Source organism: Zootoca vivipara, chromosome 11 (genome assembly GCF_965207765.1).
Source record: "Zootoca vivipara chromosome 11, rZooViv2.hap1.1, whole genome shotgun sequence".
In the NCBI taxonomy this organism is placed as follows: Eukaryota; Metazoa; Chordata; class Lepidosauria; order Squamata; family Lacertidae; genus Zootoca; species Zootoca vivipara.
Window position 1 is genome coordinate 35,488,829 of NC_142594.1, and position 23,305 is coordinate 35,512,133.

Genomic DNA, 23,305 nt, shown 5'->3' on the forward strand with positions numbered 1-23,305 from the left:
TTTCTTATCCATGCTTTGAGCTGCAACATTATTATGTAGAAGCATAACTCATATTTTCAGGGACAAGTTATAAAATAAATGCCCTAGTAAATTTGGCTGTGCTGTTGAACTTATCAGTAGTACAGTATCATTATACATGCCAAGTATAATATTAGTGGACCAAATTAGCCATCCTGGAATCTTATACTGTATGAGATCCCTTTCCAACACGGTAAATAATATATCTTAATTTTATTTCTTGAATCAGAATTAATGGTACAGCTTCTGATTCCTTTCTTTCAGTTTGAGCTTCACATGCTAGTTTGTTCCTTGATTAAAAATAGACCCATACAAACAGTCATCAGTTTGTTTGTTTTACTACAGAAAATGGAGGAGTCTTCTGTAGTAAGTGTTGTACAAATGCTGCGGCACAGTTGTTGACAGGAGTGCAAAACTCTGAGTGCAGGTATTATAATCTGACAGGGTATCACTCCTAATACCTGCCCTCAGAGTTTTGCACTGGTTGCCAATTTTTTACCAGGACAAGTTCAGGTTGGTGTATAAAACCCGTAATGGCTTGGAACCTGTTTACTTGCAGGATCACAAGTGTATCCACTCGACTACTTTAGTCTGCAGAACTAGCCATTGTTACACATGCCACATTGTACTTGTTACACAGCTGTAATAAATTGGTATTTTAGTGTGGTACCACCTACACTTTGGAATTCCCTGTCTATTGACACCAGACAAGTGCCTTGGCTTGTACTCTTTTTCGCACCTCCTTAAAATATCCAGAAACGTTGGTGTAGATGTGTTTTAATCTTCTTTACTGTTAATATTAGTGAACTTTAAATGTTTTAAATAGTTTAAAACTTTTTATTTTAACATATATTTTCAATTACAGAGATTTTGCTACAGTCAAGCATTATATATATATATATATATATATATATATATATATATATATATATATATATATATATAATAAATACAAGACCTTGCCCCCATGCTACAGGAGAAATATGCTTTGGAGTCTCTCAAAAGTGCAGTTCTGCACCAAATACCTGAGACATGTATTCTGCGTTCTGTACTTTGCAACATATGAAAGTAGTTTCCTTGCATTATGTTTTGAAGTACAGTACATTACTTCTCTAGTATAGAATCACAGAATTGTAGAGTTTGAAGGGAACTCAAGGATCATCTAGTCCAAGCATCCCCAAACTTCGGCCCTCCAGATATTTTGGGCTACAATTCCCATCATCCCTGACCACTGGTCCTGTTAGCTAGGGATCATGGGAGTTGTAGGCCAAAACATCTGGAGGGCCACAGTTTGGGGATGCCTGATCTAGTCTAACTCTCTGCAATGCAGGAATCTCAACTAAAGCATCCATGACAGATGGCCATCCAGCCTCTGCTTAAATATCTTCAAGGAAGGAGAGTCCACTACATTCTCAGGAAGACCTTTCCACTGTCAGAGCTCTTACCGTCAGAAAGTTATTCCTGATGTTTAATTGGAATCTCCTTTCTTATAATTTGAAGCAATATATTATTATATTATATTATTAAGAGAAGGATTCCAATAACCTTGAAAAAAGTAGTTAACTGTTATTGCTTGCCTATGTAATGTGAAGGTGGGATATAAATATTTTAAAACAGTAACATCCACGTGTCATATTTGCTTTGCTTCTTCAGTATAAGAGCTTTGCAGTAGAATGAATTGGATTTAATAAAATTATTTTAAACACAACTTCTTACATGTAAAAATACTGTAATCATCATTCAGATTTTTCAATTTCCTCCCAAATTTCAATCCCCTCCCCTTTTTATGCCCCCTCCAATTTTGGACCCCCCTCCCCCCACCTAGGCTTAAAGATTTTTTGTTTGGTGATGGGATATAAAGTTGAATCTGTTTAAGAACCCATGAGGTCCCAATTGAAGAAAATATTTTCATATTCTTATCCCACACAAGCAATTATTTCTGAGTCACTGCACAACAAAGTACAGCCGGAAGTGTGACAGAGAAATTAGGGGTTATCGCTTAAATTCAAAACGTGCTGTTAATTACAATTACAGGAAAAGATTAATTCTGAATCTCAGTAATGTAGACTAGAAACACAGTGACAGAAATTCAACCTACTCCTTGCAAGTATAGTACAACAATAAAAACAGCAGTTTATTATTAAAATAATCCAGTATGTTTTTAGAAGAAGAAAAAGTTTTGCTGTAGCATTGTGGTCATTAGTACCTAGCTTTGTGGTCATGAGTAGCTTTGTGGTCATTAGGTGATTTGAGGCAAGGGGCAAGCAGGCCTTGGACTAGTTCCTTGATGTTGTGGTGGGCTGGATGAGGGCAAATAAACTGAACTTGAATCCCAGCAAGACAGATCTCTGTTGGTAGTGGTTCCCATGTCTGAGAAATAGAAGTTGTCTGCTATGGATGAACATGGACAGCTGCCTCATGCTGTGTACTGGATGAAAGCCAACAAACTGAAGCTCAATCCAGATAAGGCTGAGGTACTGTTCGGCAGTTCCCTAGACTACATGGCTGCCTGCAGAGAGGTTGCCTGCTCTTGAGGGCGGGTTAACTCCTTCTGAAGGAGCAGATAGGCAGCTGTGGGCTATGTCTGGATCCTTTGTTGTCACTTGAGGCTCAAGTGAGCTCAGTGGCAAGGAGTACCTTCCATCAGAGTACCTTCCAGCTGTGTCCCTATCTGAACTGGAGTAGCCTAACTACTGTTGTCAATGCTCAGGATACCTCTAGATTAGATGATTGCAATGTGTTATACATGGTGCTGCCTCTGAAAATGGTTCGGAAACTTCAGCTGGTGCAGAATTTGGTGGCCAGGTTGCTTACAGAGGCAAGACAGTTTGAGCATATTACACCATCCCCAACAACTGCATTGGCTGACAATTAGTTTCAGTGCACAATTCAAAGTGCTGGTTTTGACCTATAATCCTTAAATGGCTCAGAACTGCAATACCTCAAGGACTGCCTTTATATGCCTCGAGATGAAGTGTAGTGGTGGAAGAAGAAATTAGAGCAGCAATGGCTATATCAAGAAATGGAACAAATATGAAAATATATTGATTCTGACCGCTCACTACTTGAAATTGTGCAAATGCCTAACTTATTAGTGGAAATATTTCATTTTCCTTTGATTCTATGATTCTGAAGGTGATAGTTCCTTTCTAAAGCTACCAATGGTATGTGTTGTTGGGGTAGAGCAGGCATCCCCAAACTCGGCCATCCATGTGTTTTGGGACTACAACTCCCATCATCCCTAGCTAACAGGATCAGTGATCAGGGATGATGGGAGTTGTAGTCCCAAAACATCTGGAGGGCCAAGTTTGGGGTGTCTGGGATAGAGGCACACATACTGTATATATATTAAAGGGGTAAGACACTGTCCTAATTAGAAAACAGATACCTGTAATTCATTGTTGAAATGCTTGCTCTTGACAAAACAGAAACCATGTTTGCAGTATCTATAAATTATTGCCTTTTACCTCTTCTTTCTAATTGTATTGCTGTTTTGTTGTTGTTATGGTTATCCTGAACGCCTACTGTGCTGGTAATGTGGTAGCTGAAGTGAGGGAAATACTTTATCGTTTGTTATATATTTCTGTGGTAAGCTCGTTTATATGCCACTCTTAATTTAGAAGATTCCAGAGCAGTTATTAATCCAGAAACTATAATTAGTATCATGTCTTCACGTATGTTCTTTGTGATTCAGTCCTAATTAAGCATTTCCAAGTTCAATTTATTTCAGTGGTAGAGTGAAGTATATTCAGTGGGACTTAGAATTGCTTAACCTTAATGAGCTCATAGTCTCATGCTAGTAAATACAGAACAGGTTCAATTTAATTTGTTTTTTCCCTTTTATAACATGTTTAGGCTACATTGCAATGTTTTTCTTCCCCCCTCCCCAATTAAATGCTTCACCAGTCCTTCACTGGCAGCTGCTAGGGCAGGTTACAACAATTTAATTTTTTTAATGGTTAAACAGATTGCAATCACTGGAATACGAAAGGCCCTGGAAACATGTATCTCATGTAGCAAAAGCCAGTCCAAAGCCGTGTGCCTTCAGCATTAGCTGCAAGCTGTTTGGTGAAGAAGCCAGACACACCTCTGTGCAGGAGGAATTCCACAACTTAGGGGTTCCTGCAGAGAATGCCCTTTCTCAGGACACCCCTACCCCAACCTTCTGAGGGCAGAGGAAATACCAAGAGGGCCACATCTGCTGATCTTAACACCTGGGAGGGTCTGTAGAGAAAGAGAGAAGATCTTTCAGATATTTGACACTTAAATCATTTATGGCGCTAAACACTACCATGTTTTGCACCTTGAATTGCACACAGAAATGTACTGGTACCCAACGCAGTCCCAGCCAGTAAGGTGACTGCTTCATTTTGGACCAGTCATCATCAAGGCCATTCCCACTTATAGGTAAAGGTAAAGGGCCCCCTGACCATCAGGTCCAGTCGTGACCGACTCTGGGGTTGCGCGCTCATCTCGCATTATTGGCCGAGGGAGCCGGCGTATAGCTTCCAGGTCATGTGGCCAGCATGACAAAGCCGCTTCTGGCAAACCAGAGCAGCACATGGAAATGCTGTTTACCTTCCCGCTGTAGCGGTTCCTATTTATCTACTTGCATTTTGACGTGCTTTCGAACTGCTAGGTTGGCAGGAGCTGGGACCAAGCAACGGGAGCTCACCCCGTCACAGGGATTCGAACCGCCAACCTTCTGATCAGCAAGCCCTAGGCTCAGTGGTTTAAGCCACAGCGCCACCTGGGTCCTCACTTATACCCACTTATACCACATTGCAATAATCCAACCTGGAACTTTCCAGAGAATGGAATTCTTAGTGTTTTTAAGTGTCAGGTATAACATCACCCTGAACACAGCAGAGTTTGCGCAGGTTTTCCGGAAGCTTCTGGCGGTAGTGTAATGACTAGACATCTGGATGCAGAATAACTATATACAGTATTTATTGGACAATCAGTACCCAGAGTTACTATGTACAAACTTCAGAACACAAAAGAAATAAAACAAAATCCTTTCCTCTCTGTCTCTCTCTCACACTACCACCTGTTACAAAAAAAAACCACAGTCTTTTCTTCTCCTCTGTCTTAACATCACACAATCCTTATCTTTTAGGAGTTTCTTATCCAATCAGAGAGTAGTTGCCACGGCTCCTGTTACCATGCTGTGAGAGAGCAGATATTGGCTTTCTGCCCAATGTTAATTGTCTGACTAGAGAAGCTGATCTTTTGCACGTATGCACTTTGCAAAAACCCGAACAGGAATACCATGGGCAAGCCACCTCATTAAAAGAGGCTATAGCTGACCAACCAACCATAGCTAGAAATAGGCAGTCCTGGCCAACAAGGGCTACCTGGGCCTCAAGTCACAATGTTGGCTCCAGGAGTACCCCTAAGTTACAAACCTGTTCCTTCCAGTAGACTGCAACCCTGTCTAAAACAGGCTGTCTTCCCACCTGGACTTGGGAACGTGGAACCCATAACACCTCTGCCTTTTCAGGATTCAACTTCAATTTGTTGACCCACATGCAGCCCATGACTGTTTACAAACAAATGCAGTACGAGAGTGATTGAACTTGTTTGTGCAAGGATGCCTGCGGCTCCTGGATGCTGGTGTCTTCCTGCCTGTGTCACCATGGTTTACACAGCTGGCAGGTTGTGTGTAGTGTGGCAAGACATGATAGGGATGCCTCTCTGTCAGCATGATTTCAGCCAGTAGTTTTATAATGTACAGCAAAACAAACAAAATATTTTGTTTAGTCATAGGAACAAAACAAAAAAAAGTGCTTGTATGAAGCATTACTGATCTTTACAAATTAATCCAGTTGACCTACATTTTTATACAATTTAAAATTGTTCCTTCAGGCTAATAAATGAGCTGCCTCATCTGAAATGTAGCTTTTATTCTAATTGTACAATTCACCTATTACCTGAGGCAGAAATCTTCAAATGTTGGCGCTTCAGAGTTTAGAATGACTTTCCATTGTTCCTCTTGGTGTATACCCAAGGCTACAACTTTAATTCCCTGCTCAAGGATGTAGTTCTGTGAGTATACGTGCATAGCATTCAAAGGTAACATTGTAGCAGTAGTGGATTCATGAACTAGGATACACTGCCCATTCCTGAATATGCTTATGCAAAAGTAAGGTCCAATGTGTTAACTGAACTTACTTTGGATGATAACATGTTCACTGAACGTTGGGTAAGGGGATCAATCACAATGAGAGGCTCAACTCCTGAGTTTCTTGTGCATCACCAAACCCTTCTACAGAGTCTGCGTCCTAATATGAACCATGAAAAAAGTAGAATATAGTATTTATTTAGAGAAGATTTATAGTCTCTGGGGAGGCAGGCAAAACACTATGCAGAACAGGTGAGCCGTTTGCTCCATCTTGGTACCTACTCCGTGTTACAGTGGAACCTCGGTTGTCAAACGTAATCTGTTCTGGAAGACCAGACCAGTCAACTTCCGAAATGTTTGACAACCAAGGCTCTATGGGCAGTCGGAAAATTATGGTGAAAATTGAGAAATGCACCTTAGAAGCCATTCGACTTCCGAGGTGCATTTGAAAATGGAAGCAATTACTTCCAGGTTTTCGGCGTTCGGCTTCCGAAATGTTTGACTTCCGAGACGCTCAAAAACAGAGATTCCACTGTATTGCTATGTTTTTTACCTGCAGAAGCTGACATTCTTTGCCAAGAAAGAGCCACAATTAAGGCGATAATGTAAATCCTTATAAATCTTATAACTCTTGGAATATGCTTATATTAGAAGAGTTATGGTAACCTGATGCTTTAAAGAAACTGATGATTCAGCAAGAAGCCATCCCTAGTGGGATAGAAGGTCAGCTAATAAGTCAATCACAAAGATGCAATTCATAAACTAGAACATAAGTTGTTACATGGTACACGTAACACAGGTTCCCAACATGCATACTAACTCACAATGTAACATTTTACTGAGAATCGAGGCCTAGTTAGCAATACTTATTGCACATGTGTATTAAATTGTTGTTGTTGTTGTTTAGTCATTTAGTCGTGTCCGACTCCTCGTGACCCTATGGACCATAGCACGCCATACACTCCTGTCTTTCACTGCCTCCCACAGTTTGGTCAAACTCATGTTCGTAGCTTCGAGAACACTGTCCATCTCGTCCTCTGTCGTCCCCTTCTCCTAGTGCCCTCCATCTTTCCCAACATCAGGGTCTTTTCCAGGGAGTCTTCTCTTCTCATGAGGTGGCCAAAGTATTGGAGCCTCAGCTTCACGATCTGTCCTTCCAGTGAGCACTCAGGGCTGATTTCCTTAAGAATGGATAGGTTTGATCTTCTTGCAGTCCATGGGACTCTCAAGAGTCTCCTCCAGCACCATAATTCAAAAGCATCAATTCTTCGGCGATCAGCCTTCTTTATGGTCCAGCTCTCACTTCCATACATCACTACTGGAAAAACCATAGCTTTAACTATACGGACCTTTGTCGGCAAGGTGATGTCTCTGTGTATTAAATTAGGATGAGGTAATGATGAATATGTGTACTGAATTAAAATGATGTAATGTTAAATATGATTGGTTAAATCAAAATCCTTTGTCTGAAATGTTATAAATTCCTCTGCCCCACATTGCAGTTTTGCGAAAAGATTCGACTGTAGCCTATTGCTTTGCAATAAACAAAATGGACCCCTAACTCCTCTTGTCTCTGAGTTTTATTGGCCTAACTCAGAAGATAAGCCATTTTTGGCCATACAACATGATGATTGTCAGCTTGTGCCAGCTAAGCCCAGTAGGGGCGGGCAAAGCTCCCCCCCCCTTTGGGGGAGCATTGAGGGGGTAGGACAAGGACAAGGATCACCTTCTTCACATCTTTATTTACCGGTATGTTTTCTTGGACTTGTATGATGGGCCTGGGAGAAGGAGTGAGGAGTCAGCTGGAGGGAATAGGGCATAATGAGATGGCCCTGTCATGTTTTCCTTCATAGTACCAAAGCTATGGTAATGTCTCTGAGAAGAGATCATGGATTTAATTTTAAGAGACAAGGTTACGTTCCTATGCACACCTGTTTGGCAGTAAGCCTTATTAAACTCAGTTGGATTTATTTAAGGATAAATAAGCATAGGATTGTATTGCATGTGTAAGTTTATTGTTGCATTCAGATATTTTAAGCCATTTTTAAGGTAAATGTACTAAAATGAATTAAAATCTATTTAAATTTTAAAATATGTGATATATATTTTAAGCCTCAATTCCCCCCTTTTTCCTACCCTGCGTCAGTAGCTAGTGTACTAGCAGGTAAGAATGCATAATGAAAAGATGAAAGGAATTGCTTTTCTATGAAAAGGCATTATGTACTCCCCCCCGGGACTTTTGAGATTTTACATAGAATTCTTGAGTCTTCCCCAATACAAATCTGGTGAAATCTTGGAAATACCTTGGAGAAATACAAGTCTGAAATCTTAGAAAGACCTGGCTAATACCAAGTGCTTCCTTGCCTGCGCTCTATTTTCCCTTTAGCCAGTCTCTCTCTTATTCACAGGTCTAATTAAAACCTCACAGGCATTTTGTAAAAAGTTACTTCTGAATGGATGGTATGGGTAATATCTTTACTCACTGTTCAGATGTCAAACTCCAGGACATCATTATTAGAGATAGTCACCATAGCATTAGTGAAATAATATTGTAACTCTTATTTAGAGGGCATCCCTAGCCAGTTGTATCTATGTGAAGCCCCAGGAAACATGGGGCTAGTTGAACTGCAAAGGATCTGATAATGACTTCATAACCATAATAATATTTTATATCCCACCCATCTGGCTGGGTTTCCCCAGCCACTCAGAGTGGCTTACAACATATAAAACACAACAAAACGTTAAAAAAACCAAAATATCCTATACAAGCAACAAACCAATAATAATAATAATAATCAGTTTACAGATATACCCAAATTAAAATAACCGCCAACCCCAACTAATCATTTACCCAACACCAACCCAACAAAAATGAAACAGAGGAACCAAAATTATAATGATTAATTAATTCATTTAATTAAAATGAATTAAAAGATGGGGGACCAAAGCACATTGCTGTAAGTATAATAGGGTTGATTTTGGAGAACTTTAAAACCACCCCTTGTACATTCTTGAGGTCATCCAATTTACTCTTTATTTTAAAAACATAGACTACCTTCTCACACATCAATGCCTAAGTTGGTACATTTATGCTGTTCAATGAACCATTGTTATGCAAGTGCTAAAAGCATTCAGCACTCATCCATTCACCTAGGCCAGGCATCCCCAAACTGCGGCCCTCCAGATGTTTTGGCCTACAACTCCCATGATCCCTAGCTAACAGGACCAGTGGTCAGGGATGATGGGAATTGTAGTCCAAAACATCTGGAGGGCCGAAGTTTGGGGGTGCCTGACCTAGGCTAAAGGTAAAGGTAAAGGGACCCCTGACCATTAGGTCCAGTCCTGACTAGCTCTGGGGTTGCTGCGCTCATCTCGCGTTATTGGCCGAGGGAACCGGCATACAACTTCCAGGTCATGTGGCCAGCGTGACAAAGCCGCTTCTGGTGAACAGAGCACCTAGGCTAGTTTATCTGTTAAAACAGGCATCCCCAAGCTCGGCCCTCCAGATGTTTTGGGACTACAACTCCCATCATCCCTAGCTAACAGGACCAGTGGTCAGGGATGATGGGAGTTGTAGTCCCAAAACATCTGGAGGACTGAGTTTGGGGGTATTATCTGTGTTAAAAGTTGAGCATATAGGCTAATATTTGTCTCTGGTTTTAACATTTGGGCTGGTTTTGTTTTGAGACACATCCAAAACGTTGGCTGTAACCCAGATGCATTTTGACAGCCTAGCATGTACAAGGTACTTTGTCTTCATGGGCCCTCAATTTCATTGCTGCATTGACTTCTTGAAAAATGCTCTTCCATTCTTAACCCAAAGAGGTTTATATCAGCATCTGGCATGTAGAAAAGAAGACATTGCCAACTGTCTCCATGTTATCTTAGAACCAGTTACCTTAGTAGGAAAAACTCAGCAAACATCCATTGTGTTTACATTCCTGCTGAGAAGTATTACAGTTTTGATGAATGCTGGTGATCTGTTTTAGATTGTGTTAGCTCTGTTAAGTTCTAGTAGTATGGGGAGATGATGCAGCGGTGCCTGGTATGTAGACTAAATACTGGAAAATATATAAAGCTTTATAATTCCTAAATTCAGTAGTTCGCAAGCCCTTCAAATTTAGATGATTTCCCACAAGACTCCCAAACTCTGTATTCAGAGGGGAAAGGGCACATAGAAACCGTAAATAGGGATTGTGACATATTAGATTTGTTTAAAGAAACCTTCAACAGATAAAATGTTATAATCAGCAGTTTCTAGGGAGGGAGAGAACTGAGGTTACCTAGGGGTAATGACTAGTGTAATTACTGGGACATTGGAACCTGCAATTATAGAATCTTCTTACTGAGAAATGAATAAAAGCCCTGAGAGGTTTCACTTCCCATGATGAATTGTTTGTATACTGTTGTTTGCAACCAAGTATGTTTTGGATATGAATCCCTGCATTTTAATTCTTAAATGGCAGTGTGTCATTAGTTAGTTTTGGAATTATTTTCCATTCTATGTATAGACCAGGAAGTGTATAGTTTGATGATATTACAATTTTCTTTTATATTGGTTATAAGAATTTAAACTTTTAATATTTCCCATTTTAATTTATATTTTCAATGCAAATTGTTATCTGTAAGTAGAATCAGTGGTATTGCACTACACCTCCCCCCTCCTTTTAATGAGTGGACAGCGGAAGGTGGTGGGATAATTTGCTCCAGGGTTTAGGGGAGAAGGGGGCAAATTCGGATGTTTTGAGACTACAATTCCCATCATCCCTGACCACTGGTCCTGCTAGCTAGGGGTCATGGGAGTTGTAGGCCAAAAACATCTGGAGGGCCGAGGTTGAGGAAGCCTGATGTAGACATACATATAATTGCTCTTAGCTATAGACCAGGCATCCCCAAACTTCGGCCCTCCAGATGTTTTGGACTACAATTCCCATCTTCCCCCGACCACTGGTCCTGTTAGCTAGGGATCATGGGAGTTGTAGACTAAAATATCTGGAGGGCCACAGTTTGGAGATCCCTGCTATAGACCATTGGCAGGATTTGTGCCTCATTGCCGATTACATTTGGCTTCCTTAGTTTGTTATTAAGGATTATATTTGATGCTTTAGTGGGATAAATTCTATGGATGTGGGTTGCCTAATTCGGAGTGGGGGGCTGTTCTGGTTTCTTTGTTTTTTTCTAATTTTGGTCATTTTGTGGGGAGCAGACCTTTTGGGGCTGTGTGTTGTTCGAAGAAGCATTTGCTGCTTATGTTTACAGGCTTAAATAAATGCATATAAATAATATAGAATCAAATTAATTGTATAAAGCTTTACTCACAGGAATCTTTGGCATTTGTAACTGATAATGCTGAATCTACATGGAGGAACATATTGCTTTAGTGACAATTAATTGTTTCTTTTTAATTCTTTTATGATTACTTCAATTGAGTTCACTTGGAAATAAATTTTATATCCAGTTTGTTTGATTAGTTGGATTGTTCATCATTATGATATATTGTTTTGTTATGAGATTGCTCATAGTGGCTTACAACCATTAAAACAGCGGTGCAAATGTACTGGACGAGTGAGAATTTCCTAAATTAAACAAGCAGTGGTAGGCTTGATTATTAATGGTCAGAGACCAGAGTTTATTCTCCACACCAATATTTACCAATACAGCCTGATTACCTTTCACATGCACATCCTCTACCCATATAAAGGAACCCGAACTCTGTGATCATCACCTGAGGCCCTTCTTCATGTGCCTCCTCCACAAGAGGTCCGGAGGGCGGGCAACACGAGAATGGACCTTTTCTGCAGCAGCTCCCCATTTGTGGAATGCTTTGCCCAGGAAAGTTTATCTGGTGCCTTCATTATACATCTTTAGGCACCAGGCAATAATGTTTATCTTCAACCAGGTCTTTGGCTGATTAATATTATACAGACTTTTCAATGTGATTGTGTAAGGCGGGGGGATTATTGTTTTGTTTTGTTTTGTTTTAACTATTTATTCTGTACTTTTATCTTGTGAATCTCCCTGAGATCTTCAGATGAAGGGCGGTATATAAAAATTAATATATTTATAATAATAATAAGGGCTGTGGGTGGCGCTGTGGTGTAAACAACTGAGCCTAGGGATTGCCGATCAGAAAGGTTGGCGGTTCAAATCCCCGTGACGGGGTGAGCTCCCGTTGCTTGGTCCCAGCTCCTGCCAACCTAGCTATTCGAAAGCATGTCAAAGTGCAAGTAGATAAATAGGTACCGCTCCGGAGGGAAGGTAAACGGTGTTTCTGTGCGCTGCTCTGGTTTCGCCAGAAGCGGCTTAGTCATGCTGGCCACGTAATCCAGAAAAACTCTGCAGACAAACGTCGGCCAGTAAAGCGAGATGAGCGCCGCAACCCCAGAGTCGTTCAGGGGTCCTTTACCTTTAATAATAATAATAATAATAATAATAATAATAATAATGTGCATGCATGGATGCAATTTATTTGAAAGGGGGAAAATTGGGGAGTAGGCAAAATATGGTAACAGACACATAGCTATCACCCCAGTAATGAAAAATTCAGAAGCAGAGTTGAAGAAGGGGAGTAGGGGTGAAGGTTATGCAGAGCATTTCCTTTTTCCTTTGCTCAGAGCTTCTAGCAGGTGTTTGGAGGTGGGCAGGGACAGCTCCAAAGAGTGGACTGGTTAAGAATTTGCCATAAGCATGAAGATAGCAAAGGGTCTGCTGGTCCAACACTAACAACATTCTCACTATTCATAGAATGCCCAAGTAAGTCAGAAGAAGAAAGGCAAAATTACATGTTTCACGTCTTCAAGGTTAAGGGGTCTCCCTGAAAATGACTTGCTCACCATCTTAAAAAACCTGGAGCCTATGGTGGAAAAAGGTGTTAGAAGTGTTCATTTTTGCCTTCCGAGGGCTTGAAACCCATTGTTGGTTCAGGGTATCATGGGTCAAAAAGCCTGATCCCCATCCCTTGTTGAGGTCTATGCCCCATGTTCTGTCCATTACAGTGGCCACGGTGTTGTATGGGGAATATGTAATAATTGGGGATTCTTCCTCTACCTCACATGACAGCACAATATTAAATACATTTTAATCCTTCCGCATAAGCCCTGCAGTACGTGATAACACACGAAACACTGTTATCACCACTGTACTCTATTGGGGGGGGGGATCCAAATCTTAATCTGGCAAAATAAGTGGTGTTTGTCTATGCAGTATGATTCTAACTCATTAAAAACTCAGGAATGAGCAGTATGTGACATAGCCTAGACATCGAGTGGAAAAAAATATTTTTTTAACGACAGATATTACAAAAAAAATAGGGCACAATAGCAGCTATTTCTGCTTTCAAGAGACCTTGCTGTTTTCCAGCTGTTTACCCTTGAGAAGTAAAATGGTAATTTGACATAGACTAGCAACACAGTGTGATGTGAGCATCTGCGTAAAAGGCTGTGCATACGGAGCATGCCTAGTGATGTGAAAAGCTTCTAGCCCCACCCCCACCACACACCGAGAGCTCTGAAGAGATGAAATGAACTTTGCACTTGCAAATGTTACATTTTGCACAGGATTTGTAAAGATTCTTTTATAAGCACTGTATTCTAAACAGTTTTAGGCAACAAAGGCAGTTAACAAATAACAGCAGCAAAGGCAGGTTTTTGTTTCCTGTATGTGCCGAGGATTGCATCAGAGTAGCATCTCTTACATTATATTTGGTCTGGAAATTCCCCCCACTGAATTAATTAAACATCTTTGCTTTTTGGTGCCATGGGAAAATTAAAAATTTACTTACACTAGAGCAGAGACGTTGAGGGCTTGCAAAACTGAGGAAAGAGCTTGCAAGCAGAGCATGGATAGGAAAAGAACGGTGATTCTGCGGTGTTCAGTGTGCACATGTTTTATGAGAATCAGTGCTGGGCTCTGCAGCTGCGGACAATAACTAAGCTGTCTGGCTAATGAAGGCCACCTGGATCAGGCTTCTGAAAAGAGCCAAAGGAGGACGGCTGAAGAATTCTGATATCTGTGTAAGCTCTAAATTTCAATTCGCTGGCATATTTTGCATTGCAGGTGGGATGGGAGGAAGGCTTTCATTCTGTTTGGATTAGCAGTTTCCATTCTTTTGCTTGCAACAAGGAGGAAAATCTGAGATGTAAGTTGTTTACATCGTTATTCTAGCATTGTGACCAGGGGTTGGACATGTGCTTGACTCCAGACATGTTCTGTCAGCTGCAATTTGATTTGTGGTCATTTCTTTGTTTTTGCTGAAGGGCTGAGATTTGTGCCGTGTTATTTTTTTGTGATGGGGAAAGATAGTGTCAGGTGAGGAGGTGCTCTGCAGTTAAGATAAAATTAATAGTTTAAAGCAGACACTGAGGTGCTTCTCAGGTGTAAGGATTTCTCTTAGCAAGTTCGTATTTTTTTAATCTGAATGCTGCTTTTAGTGAGACTCAAATGGCCTTATTTGTGGCTTGCTTATCTAAAGCTATCCTTGAAACAGCTGCACGTCCTTCAGCTCTGCACTGCACCATTACCGTTACCTCACAGAAACTAGCTCTGCATAGCAAAAGGCATATGCAGATTAGAATGAAGGAGAAACAGCAAGTATAGAGCTGGAGAAAGAATGCTGGTTTTCAGAAGAGCCTCAGGGTTAAAACAATTTACATAGTAATTATTTTTCTCATTGATGCTATTGGGAATCACAGGTTTTTAGAATTTGTGAAATGAGGATTTATATCAAAGTGCTGCAAATAAGAATTCTGAACTTCTAGTCTATATTTTTTAAAGAACACAACACAGTTTTCTTCATTTGTAATATATTCCTTTGGTCCAGGGTTCGGCGGACTCCTACACTAGCCGTCCATCTGATTCAGATGTATCTCTTGAGGAAGACAGAGAGGCAGTGCGGAGAGAGGCAGAGCGACAGGCCCAGACACAGCTGGAAAAGGCAAAGGTAAGATGCTGTTTCACTCTCTTGATTAATGGAAATGTTGTTTCTAGTAGAACCTGTTGTCTTACTATATCATCGTTGACATCTTTTCCTATGCATGATAAAGGCACAGCACAAAGCTCATTTGCCCCTGGTATGTTCTGACTACTATAGACAGTTTTATAGAAAACGAAGCACTTGGATTTTGCATATAAAAAAACAAACTAGTGGAAAGTTGCTTTTCAGTAAATATATAGACATATTCCAGAATCTTGTATAGAACATGGAATCCCAGATCCTCTCCCTGCATATGAATACTAGTCTTTTTCTTTGGTGATTTTGAATTGTGAGTGTATGGGGCCAAAGATGTGTGTGATAATATTCTTGATAAAAGGATGTTGTTTTAAAGAAACTCTTCATCACTCTTTTTATGCTGCTGCTGCTGCTCCTGCTCCTTTGACTTCACTTGTTGCCTCCCATACATGTCTTAGTACAATAATTTTAATGTAATTTTAATTATCTATATCTTTCGTTTCTTTAGAATGTAGTCTTTCACATCTATGTTCTCTAGTCTCTTTTACTCATTCTGTTCTTAGAAAGATTTTTTAAAATATTCTATATACTTGTTCATCCTATTTTTTCTCATTGTCTGATTATATGTGTATATATTCATTTTAAAATGTATATCCCACCTAATTCAGAAATTGTATTGCCGCTTACAACTAAGTTCAACAAAATCCACCCTGTGTTTAAAAACATCTTCCAAATAAACAATTTAAAAGGTCATGTTAAAGCATCATCGAGGTCTTCAGCATTAAAGCCTCTTCTTTATGAAAAGGCTTTGCAATGTTATTCTGAGGGTTTTAAGTTGTGTGTTTTTACTCTTAGTATATTGATGAATGTGCACTGATTCCAGGAACAAGCATTTACCTAATTTTAAAGATTTGGTCCAATCTTTGGGAAGGTTGCCCGATCCATTTTTCATAACTAAGGTATGCTAGATCAGTGGTAGCTTTTTGAGGGTGTTACACTTGATTTCTGGGGGGAAATGCTTATGCTATGACATTCTTAGTCATAGTCATAGTCAACTGCTTGAAGGCTTCAAGCCCTTTGCAATAAGACAAATTTGTGGTACTGGCCTTTGAGGTGCAAGTTTTTAGATGGTCCATTAAGAGCCTTTGAGCTCTGTCTTTTTAGGTTTCCTGCTGAATCTGACATGCTCTCCCAGCTGCCCTGAAGGAATACTGCTGTGTGCTCTCCCAGCTGCCCTGCTTAATTCTGAACCATGGAGACAGAAAGCTGCAAAAGGGTTGCAAAATTTAGATCGGTAACTTTTGCATCTTCTCATGATGGCCACCCTGAGAAGTAACTAATGGGTCTGGGTTGTCAGAGATTGATAGCTGTGAATATATGTGACAGTTTCTTCCTACTCTTACAGACTGCGTTTTTATTATACAAATCAACTACTCTAGGAAAGAGTATGTATTTTACTATCAATAAAATTAAACTTTCAAAGAAAAGAGATAAGAAGAACTTACAGAGAAACAGGAATAGCATTAGTGCACTCACTAATGCTAAGCTGATGCATCTCTTACTGATGAGTAAATCTATGTGAGTGTTGCTATGGGAATTTGGCTTAGCAATGCTGACTTGAATGCATGGACAGCCCTTATGTAATATTCATGACCTCTAGCAAAGCTGCCGTAGGAGTTCACAGAGAAACTGCCAGCAGACCTTGACTTTTTAAAAACTGTATTTCCATGCATCAAAACGGTGTTCTCACTTCGGTAGGCTCAGGAATAATCTCCAGGTCTGACATTGTCTCTGACTGTGAGACAACTTGTAAACAGTGGACGTGGGAGGGCACTGGCAGTGTTAAGCTAGTGTTTCAGTACTGCAAAGATGTTAATGTTTGACATCATTTTTGCATTAATAAGAATGATAACTGAACACTAAATGACAAACAAGACAGGACAATGTATATTGTCTGATACTCATATTTATCAATTCCTTGCCATTTTAAGATATTTACAAGCAGTTATTTATTTTTAATATTGCGGATGAAAATAGTGATCCTGGTTAATGTGATGACACTTCTTTTTGTCCAAAAAAATGTAGAAAATGTTGGCATACATGAATAATGCACAATAGGTTGATGGAAACCAAAGAGCACATAAAAAAGCTTGTGAATACATAATCAATGGTGTCCATTTTACTTTCTAACTTTAAGGGCAAACCTCCCCCAAATGATAGGCAGTGGTGTACATAAATCCATGTAAATAGGAAAGTGTTCCTGTTTTGGAAACTGTTCTTGGCTCTTAAAGTCTGCTTTGCTTCTCTTGTTTCAAGGTTAGTTAACAAGTTCCCCTGAATTGTAAAATCTTTTCAACTCCTATGCAACTGTGGAAATGCTGCCAACATGTGGTTATCTTAAAAAGAGTTTTTAAGTAAACCATTCCCCTTTTGATGCTAAAAATCCACAAATTTATTCCCATATAGCCAGTGCTTTTTTTCTAGAAAAAGAGGTGCTGGAACTCACTATGAACACTTCCCTTGTTCTCTTTGAATGGCAATGGTGCCCATCTGAGAGATGCCGGAACTGAGTTCCGGGAAGTTCTGGCTGGGGAAAAAATGCCCTGCATGCAGCTAATACAGGCATAGGCAAACTTTGCCCTCCAGCTGTTTTGGTACTACAACTCCCACCATCCCTGACCACTGGTCCTGTTAGCTAGGGATGATGGGAGTTGTAGTTTCAAGACATCTGGAGGACCGAGTTTACCTATGCCTGAGCTAATAAATGCATACTTAGATTACGGGCCAAATCTACAAAAGAAGGGTAGTGCTGCCCAATAATAAAAGGTTGGGAAACTCTACTCTCTTCTATACTCTTTAACCTACCAAAACCTTTGAAGGACAACCACAATATGTGGAGAAGACTTAACGCATCTTGTCCTGATCTATACTAATATGTAATGCATAAATCCAAGAGTAAAGTATGTAAACATAATGATAAAAAGCAATATCTTCTTACATTACACGGAGAGTTTCATGTTGATGACCCCAGAGACAAACAAATTCATCTAGAAACGTGTGAAGAAACAATGTTTTATTATTAGCTAATTCTCTACAATTAGCATTGTAATAAGAAACATTTGTAGTTCATTTTCTTTCATTTGCAGAGTAACCTGTTGCAAAAGAGAAGATAACTTCTTAACAGTTGTATAAAAGAGGACATTTAAGCAGGTTTTGCTTGTGGTGGAACTAGGAATGGCATAGAGCAGACATCCCCAAACTGTGGCCCTCCAGATGTTTTGGCCTACAACTCCCATGATCCGTAGCTAAGAGGACCAGTGGTCAGGGATGATGGGGATTGTAGTCCAAAACATCTGGAGAGCTGAAGTTTGGGGGTGCCTGGCATAGATACTCAAAGTGGAGTTCATCAAATGTAAGCATTACTGCTTGAACCATTAAAATGGCTTGAATTCATTGTGGGCAAATCATTTTAAGCTTGCTTCTAGTCAACTTGGGGCTGGCACGGACCTCCATCATTTGCAGCTAGATTGTGAAGCTTGCAAGCACACAGGATCTTGGGCTGCATGGGGCTGGCCTGCCTTTTCAAGGAATTCTTTCCAGCCTGATCATGTGGACTGTCCCTGGCACAGACCTGACTGCTGTTTGAGCCTGGGAGATTCCCTGTTTCATGAGAAAAGGTGGGAATTAGGCTACTTGCTTTTTCAAGCAGCCCAGTTGATTTATGGGCCAAACAAGCCAGTGCTTGCCCATCTCTAGTAGCAAGTTGCACCTGCCCAAAAAACCCCTTTTACCAAACAGATGCTTTCCTCTGCATCTGGAGTATGGTAAATAAATAAAAATGTGGTTTCCAAAAGAGTTTAGAATCCTGGATCATGAGACATTAGTATTACCCAGTATTGGTCAACCTAAGAGCCCATAAGGCCTTGACTAAGTGTTGACTAGGGTTCAGATAGAGTTGAAGTAACCTGGGGTGTGGTGAGGTGAACGGGATCCGGATAATAGGGAAGTGTCAAGTATTACAGGACGTGGGAAGGCTTCCAGTGAGAGCTCCCAAGCAGCTTATGCATTGCTTTGATAATCTGAAACCGAACTGGGGACCTAAACAACAAAGCAGAATTGTCCCTTAGCTGAAAACGGGGGTGGGCAGAGCCCCAGTTTGGAGCCATAAGTGTTGCTGGATAGTTCCCAGGTTTATTCGCATTGTTTTTTGCAAGGAACTTTTGTGATACTGAAGATCTTTGGTTGACGGCTGTAGTGGTGAGTTTGTAGAGTGTGCAAATCTCCAGTTACAGGTGCAGACTCAGGCCCCAAACTTCAGAATTCCCCCCCCCCCCCCGTTCAAGGGGGCCTAATTGGGCGACTAATTTGTAGAGGCTCCTTCTGCTTCGAAGCCATTGTCCAAAGTAAAGGTAAAGGGACCCCTGACCATTAAGTCCAGTTGTGACTGACTCTGGGGTTGCGGCGCTCATCTCGCGTTATTGGCCAAGGGAGCCGGCGTACAGCTTCCAGGTCATGTGGCCAGCATGACAAAGCCGCTTCTGGCAAACCAGAACAGCACCCGGAAACGCCGTTTACCTTCCCAAAGGTAACGGTACCTATTTATCCACTTGCACTTTGACGTGCTTTCGAACTGCTAGGTTGGCAGGAGCTGGGACCGAGCAACGGGAGCTCACCCCGGCGCAGGGATTTGAACCGCCAACCTTCTGTCGGCAAGCCCTAGGTTCTGTGGTTTAACCCACAGCGCCACCCGCCATCTAGGTTTAAGTTGTCTGTAAAATCTCTTATCCCTCATATAGCACATTTTTAACCCTCAAAATGTGTCCTGAAAGAATGTGGGAAGTGGCTTATATCAGTCCAGACCATTGGTCCTTCTAATTCAGTATTATCAGTATTATCTTTCCTCTACCAGGTATCCTCTGGGAGTTGCATCCAATGTAACACTAAGTTAAAAATTACTTAATAGTATACTTGTTTCACTGGTGCAGAACGTTGTTGCACAATAATATTTAAGCAGTTTGCCTGTAACTTTGTTGTACAAAAGATTTCTGTACAATCTGTTGTGAAGCAAGCTTACACTAGTGCAACTGTTGCATTGGATTTCTCTTTTGCGAATCATTTAAACTCACCTGTCTGTTTGCACAACAGCCTTTGCACTAGCAAACAGAGAACATTGGATAGAGTTCCAGATGTTTGGAACTACAGCATGGTCAAACAGCATGGTCAGTTACGATGAAACATGTTGTCCAAAATACCATATTTTTCAGCATATAAGATGCCCCTATGTATGACAACCCCCCCTTTTTTTAACCCCAATTTAAGAAATCAATATTTCTTGAGTTGCTGAGCTTTGTGGGGGGAGGTTTGTTTGTTTCCCCCAAGAGATCGCCCTTGAGTTGTTTGGGAGGTCGCTGCCACCCCACCCCCTGGCTGATCACCACCATGCCCATTCCCCCTCTAAATTCACTATCCGTGTATAGGATGACCCCCCAATTTTTGCCCATATTTTAAAGCAAAAACATTGTCTTATACATAGAAAAATACGGTATCTAGAGGGCATGAGGTTGGAGAAGTCTGTTTTATACTATCAGTGACTTTCCAAGGATTCAATCTTTCCTAGGTGCATTTGGAGATAGGGTCATTATGGTTAATATGTAGTGGAATGGCTTTAAAATTAACACATTACAATTAGCTGTGGAAGATACCAAACCTTTTGGAGAACATCTTATGTTGTCAAATAATTACTTGCAGTGATACTTAGAACAGCAAATTAGGCAAGCAGTGATGCAAAGTATTTTAATACCTCCACTATTGTGAATTGCCAGAGAGAGAGATCAGGTGACTTCATTTTTGAAGCTTAAAAATGAACATAATTGGACCTCTTGCCACCTGCCTACCAAAACTATACACACTATACTTGTGAGAGATTATAAGTTAACAGTCATATTTCTAAACTCAAGTGTTAGTCATTCACCAATCTGCCACTGTGAGGCCTTTACAGAATAGCAGTGATTAGTCTTACCTGTTGTTATTGTGTTTAATCATTAGTGTTTCCAATCTCCGTAGGAAAATAGACCCCCCTCCCCAAAGTGCTATAATACATTAAAGACTAGCTGATTCATTGTTGATTTATCCTTAGAATGTTGGGGTGTGTGTGGAAAAGTACTTCACTGTAAAACTGAATAGACAAAAACAGTTAATATCGAAATAGATTTTCTTAACAATGAAGAAGTCATGCTGCCTTTACCATTGGACATGGAAGAGAATCCTGAATTAGCTGCTTTACTGGAAAGGGACAATTCTTTGTCTTCTTGCAACACTAGGCCCATGTCCTCTCCCACTCACTGATTCTTTCCCCCTCCTAAATATTTTCCCCGAACCCTAATCTGAAGAAGTGTGCATGCACACGAAAGCTCATACCAATGACAAACTTAGTTGGTCTTATTTTAAACTATCTAAGGTGCTACTGGAATGGTGGTTTTTTTTAAAAAAAATTGTTTCCCCTTACCTTTTGAGGTCCCACTTATCATCTGGGTAAGCAGTAGCATAACAGCTTCAGGGAGAGGAGTGAAGGAGATCCTTTTCTCTCTTCCTGCTCCAGTGCCTTGTGTGCTGAGTAGCCCCCAAAGCCCTTTAGAAGTGCAAGGGCTACCGGCATATTTCATCTTACTGGTTCACTACGGTTAAAAATGTGGTGTTAAGTTTTCAAAGGTACTTCGTGCTCTTTCAGTGAATCTACATCATATTTTAAGGACCATGGGGTTATGTAAAAAAAAAATTAAGTGTCAACCATATTGCAGAAGGATCTTGCTCATTTTCATGATCAATAAGATAAAATATACTGTGGCACATTAGAGAATAATTGCAATGTTACATATTCAGAAGCCCAAAATTTTGCCATTTATTTTTGATGTGGTTAAAATTAGAGAGATACAGAATATGTGGCTGTATGCACTAATTCATATTTTGTATTTTCTGTTTAGTGGGAAATTTGAATACTTTGTGCATTTTCTAAATATATTTTAAATGTTCAGAAGTAAAGGAATAAGGACAGTTCTCTGTCAAAGCTATTCAGGCATTTTTGAGGGTCATTAATTCCAGTAGAATGAATTTAACCAAATGCTGAACTCTCATCAAAATGATTGTGCCTTACCTAGTCTGGATTGTGACCTATAAATTTAATGACTTTGAAATTTAATTACATAATCTTTATCATGACTTTTACTATATTAATACCATTTGGAAAATGTAAAATATCAGAAGTAGATAACTTTTACGCTTTTGCTCAGTTTAATAATTTAACTTGAATGTACCTTAGAGAAACTCTCTGTTCCAAAAATACTTTCTACTGCTTCAATATTTAATAACCTTAAAATATCTTCTCTTAAGATTTTGTTGAGTTCATATGCTCAGTTGGGAATTTCAAGGTGGTCTGGCCCTTTAACTATTTGAAATTATATAATTTTTACTCAGAGTAGTGTTTCTTACTGGTTGAAGCATTAGGAGAGCCTGGTAAGGGTAGAAATTAGCTGAGTATACTGTTCACCCTACTAAGGCCATCTGTTCAAAAAGAACACTCTAGTCTGTTCATTAAATATTTACCTACACAATCATATGGGAGTTTTATTTGGGGACAGAGTTAGGCATGACTAGATCTCTCAAACAACAAGTTGCTTCAACCTACTCCACATATCTGACTGGGCTTGGTTTATGTTATGTTATGTTTGCATAGTGTGCAAAACCTGTGGGTGGTTTCCTGTTTTGGCAAAACACTTACCATATTTCTTGTTATTCACAACAGGGAGTGCAGAAAGCAAAAATATAAATAGAAAAAGGTTTGGGGGAATTGTTGTTAGCTTCATTAGTTGTATTTTTCCTTACCCAAAAGTTTGAAGAATGTTGGCAGGATGTAAGGAGAAATTTAAGCTGTCATATAAAAGAAAATGAGTTTGTTGGTTTAACTTGGGTTCCACTGAAAGTTTAGTCATGACTTTGAGACCCATCGCAGTACTTCCATGTTATTTTCTCTGGAAAGGTGATAACAAAGCTTAAACCAAAAGCCACAAACCACCCTGGTTTTCTCAAAAGGGACTTCCCCCACACTGCTGAACAACTGCTATAAGGGCCTGGCACATTCTATGGTATGACCATACTTGGACACTGTGTACAGTTCCAGTTGCCACCTCTAAAAATGGCATTGTAGAACTGAAAAGGGTGCA

General features: G+C 40.1%; 1 protein-coding gene across 8 annotated transcripts in view; it reads left to right on the forward strand.

Moving 5' to 3' along the window:
• CACNB2 (calcium voltage-gated channel auxiliary subunit beta 2) overlaps positions 1–23,305 on the forward strand; it is a 138,888-nt gene that overhangs the window by 73,848 nt on the left and 41,735 nt on the right. For 6 of the 8 annotated variants that reach the window (XM_035129854.3, XM_088654101.1, XM_035129858.3 and 3 more), the window contains one exon: positions 14,961–15,080. In XM_035129854.3, the coding sequence (XP_034985745.1) occupies positions 14,961–15,080 (120 nt within the window). Of the gene's footprint in view, positions 1–14,070; positions 14,155–14,960; positions 15,081–23,305 lie in introns of those variants that run through there. The other 2 variants (XM_035129857.3, XM_088654104.1) reach the window with 1 other exon arrangement.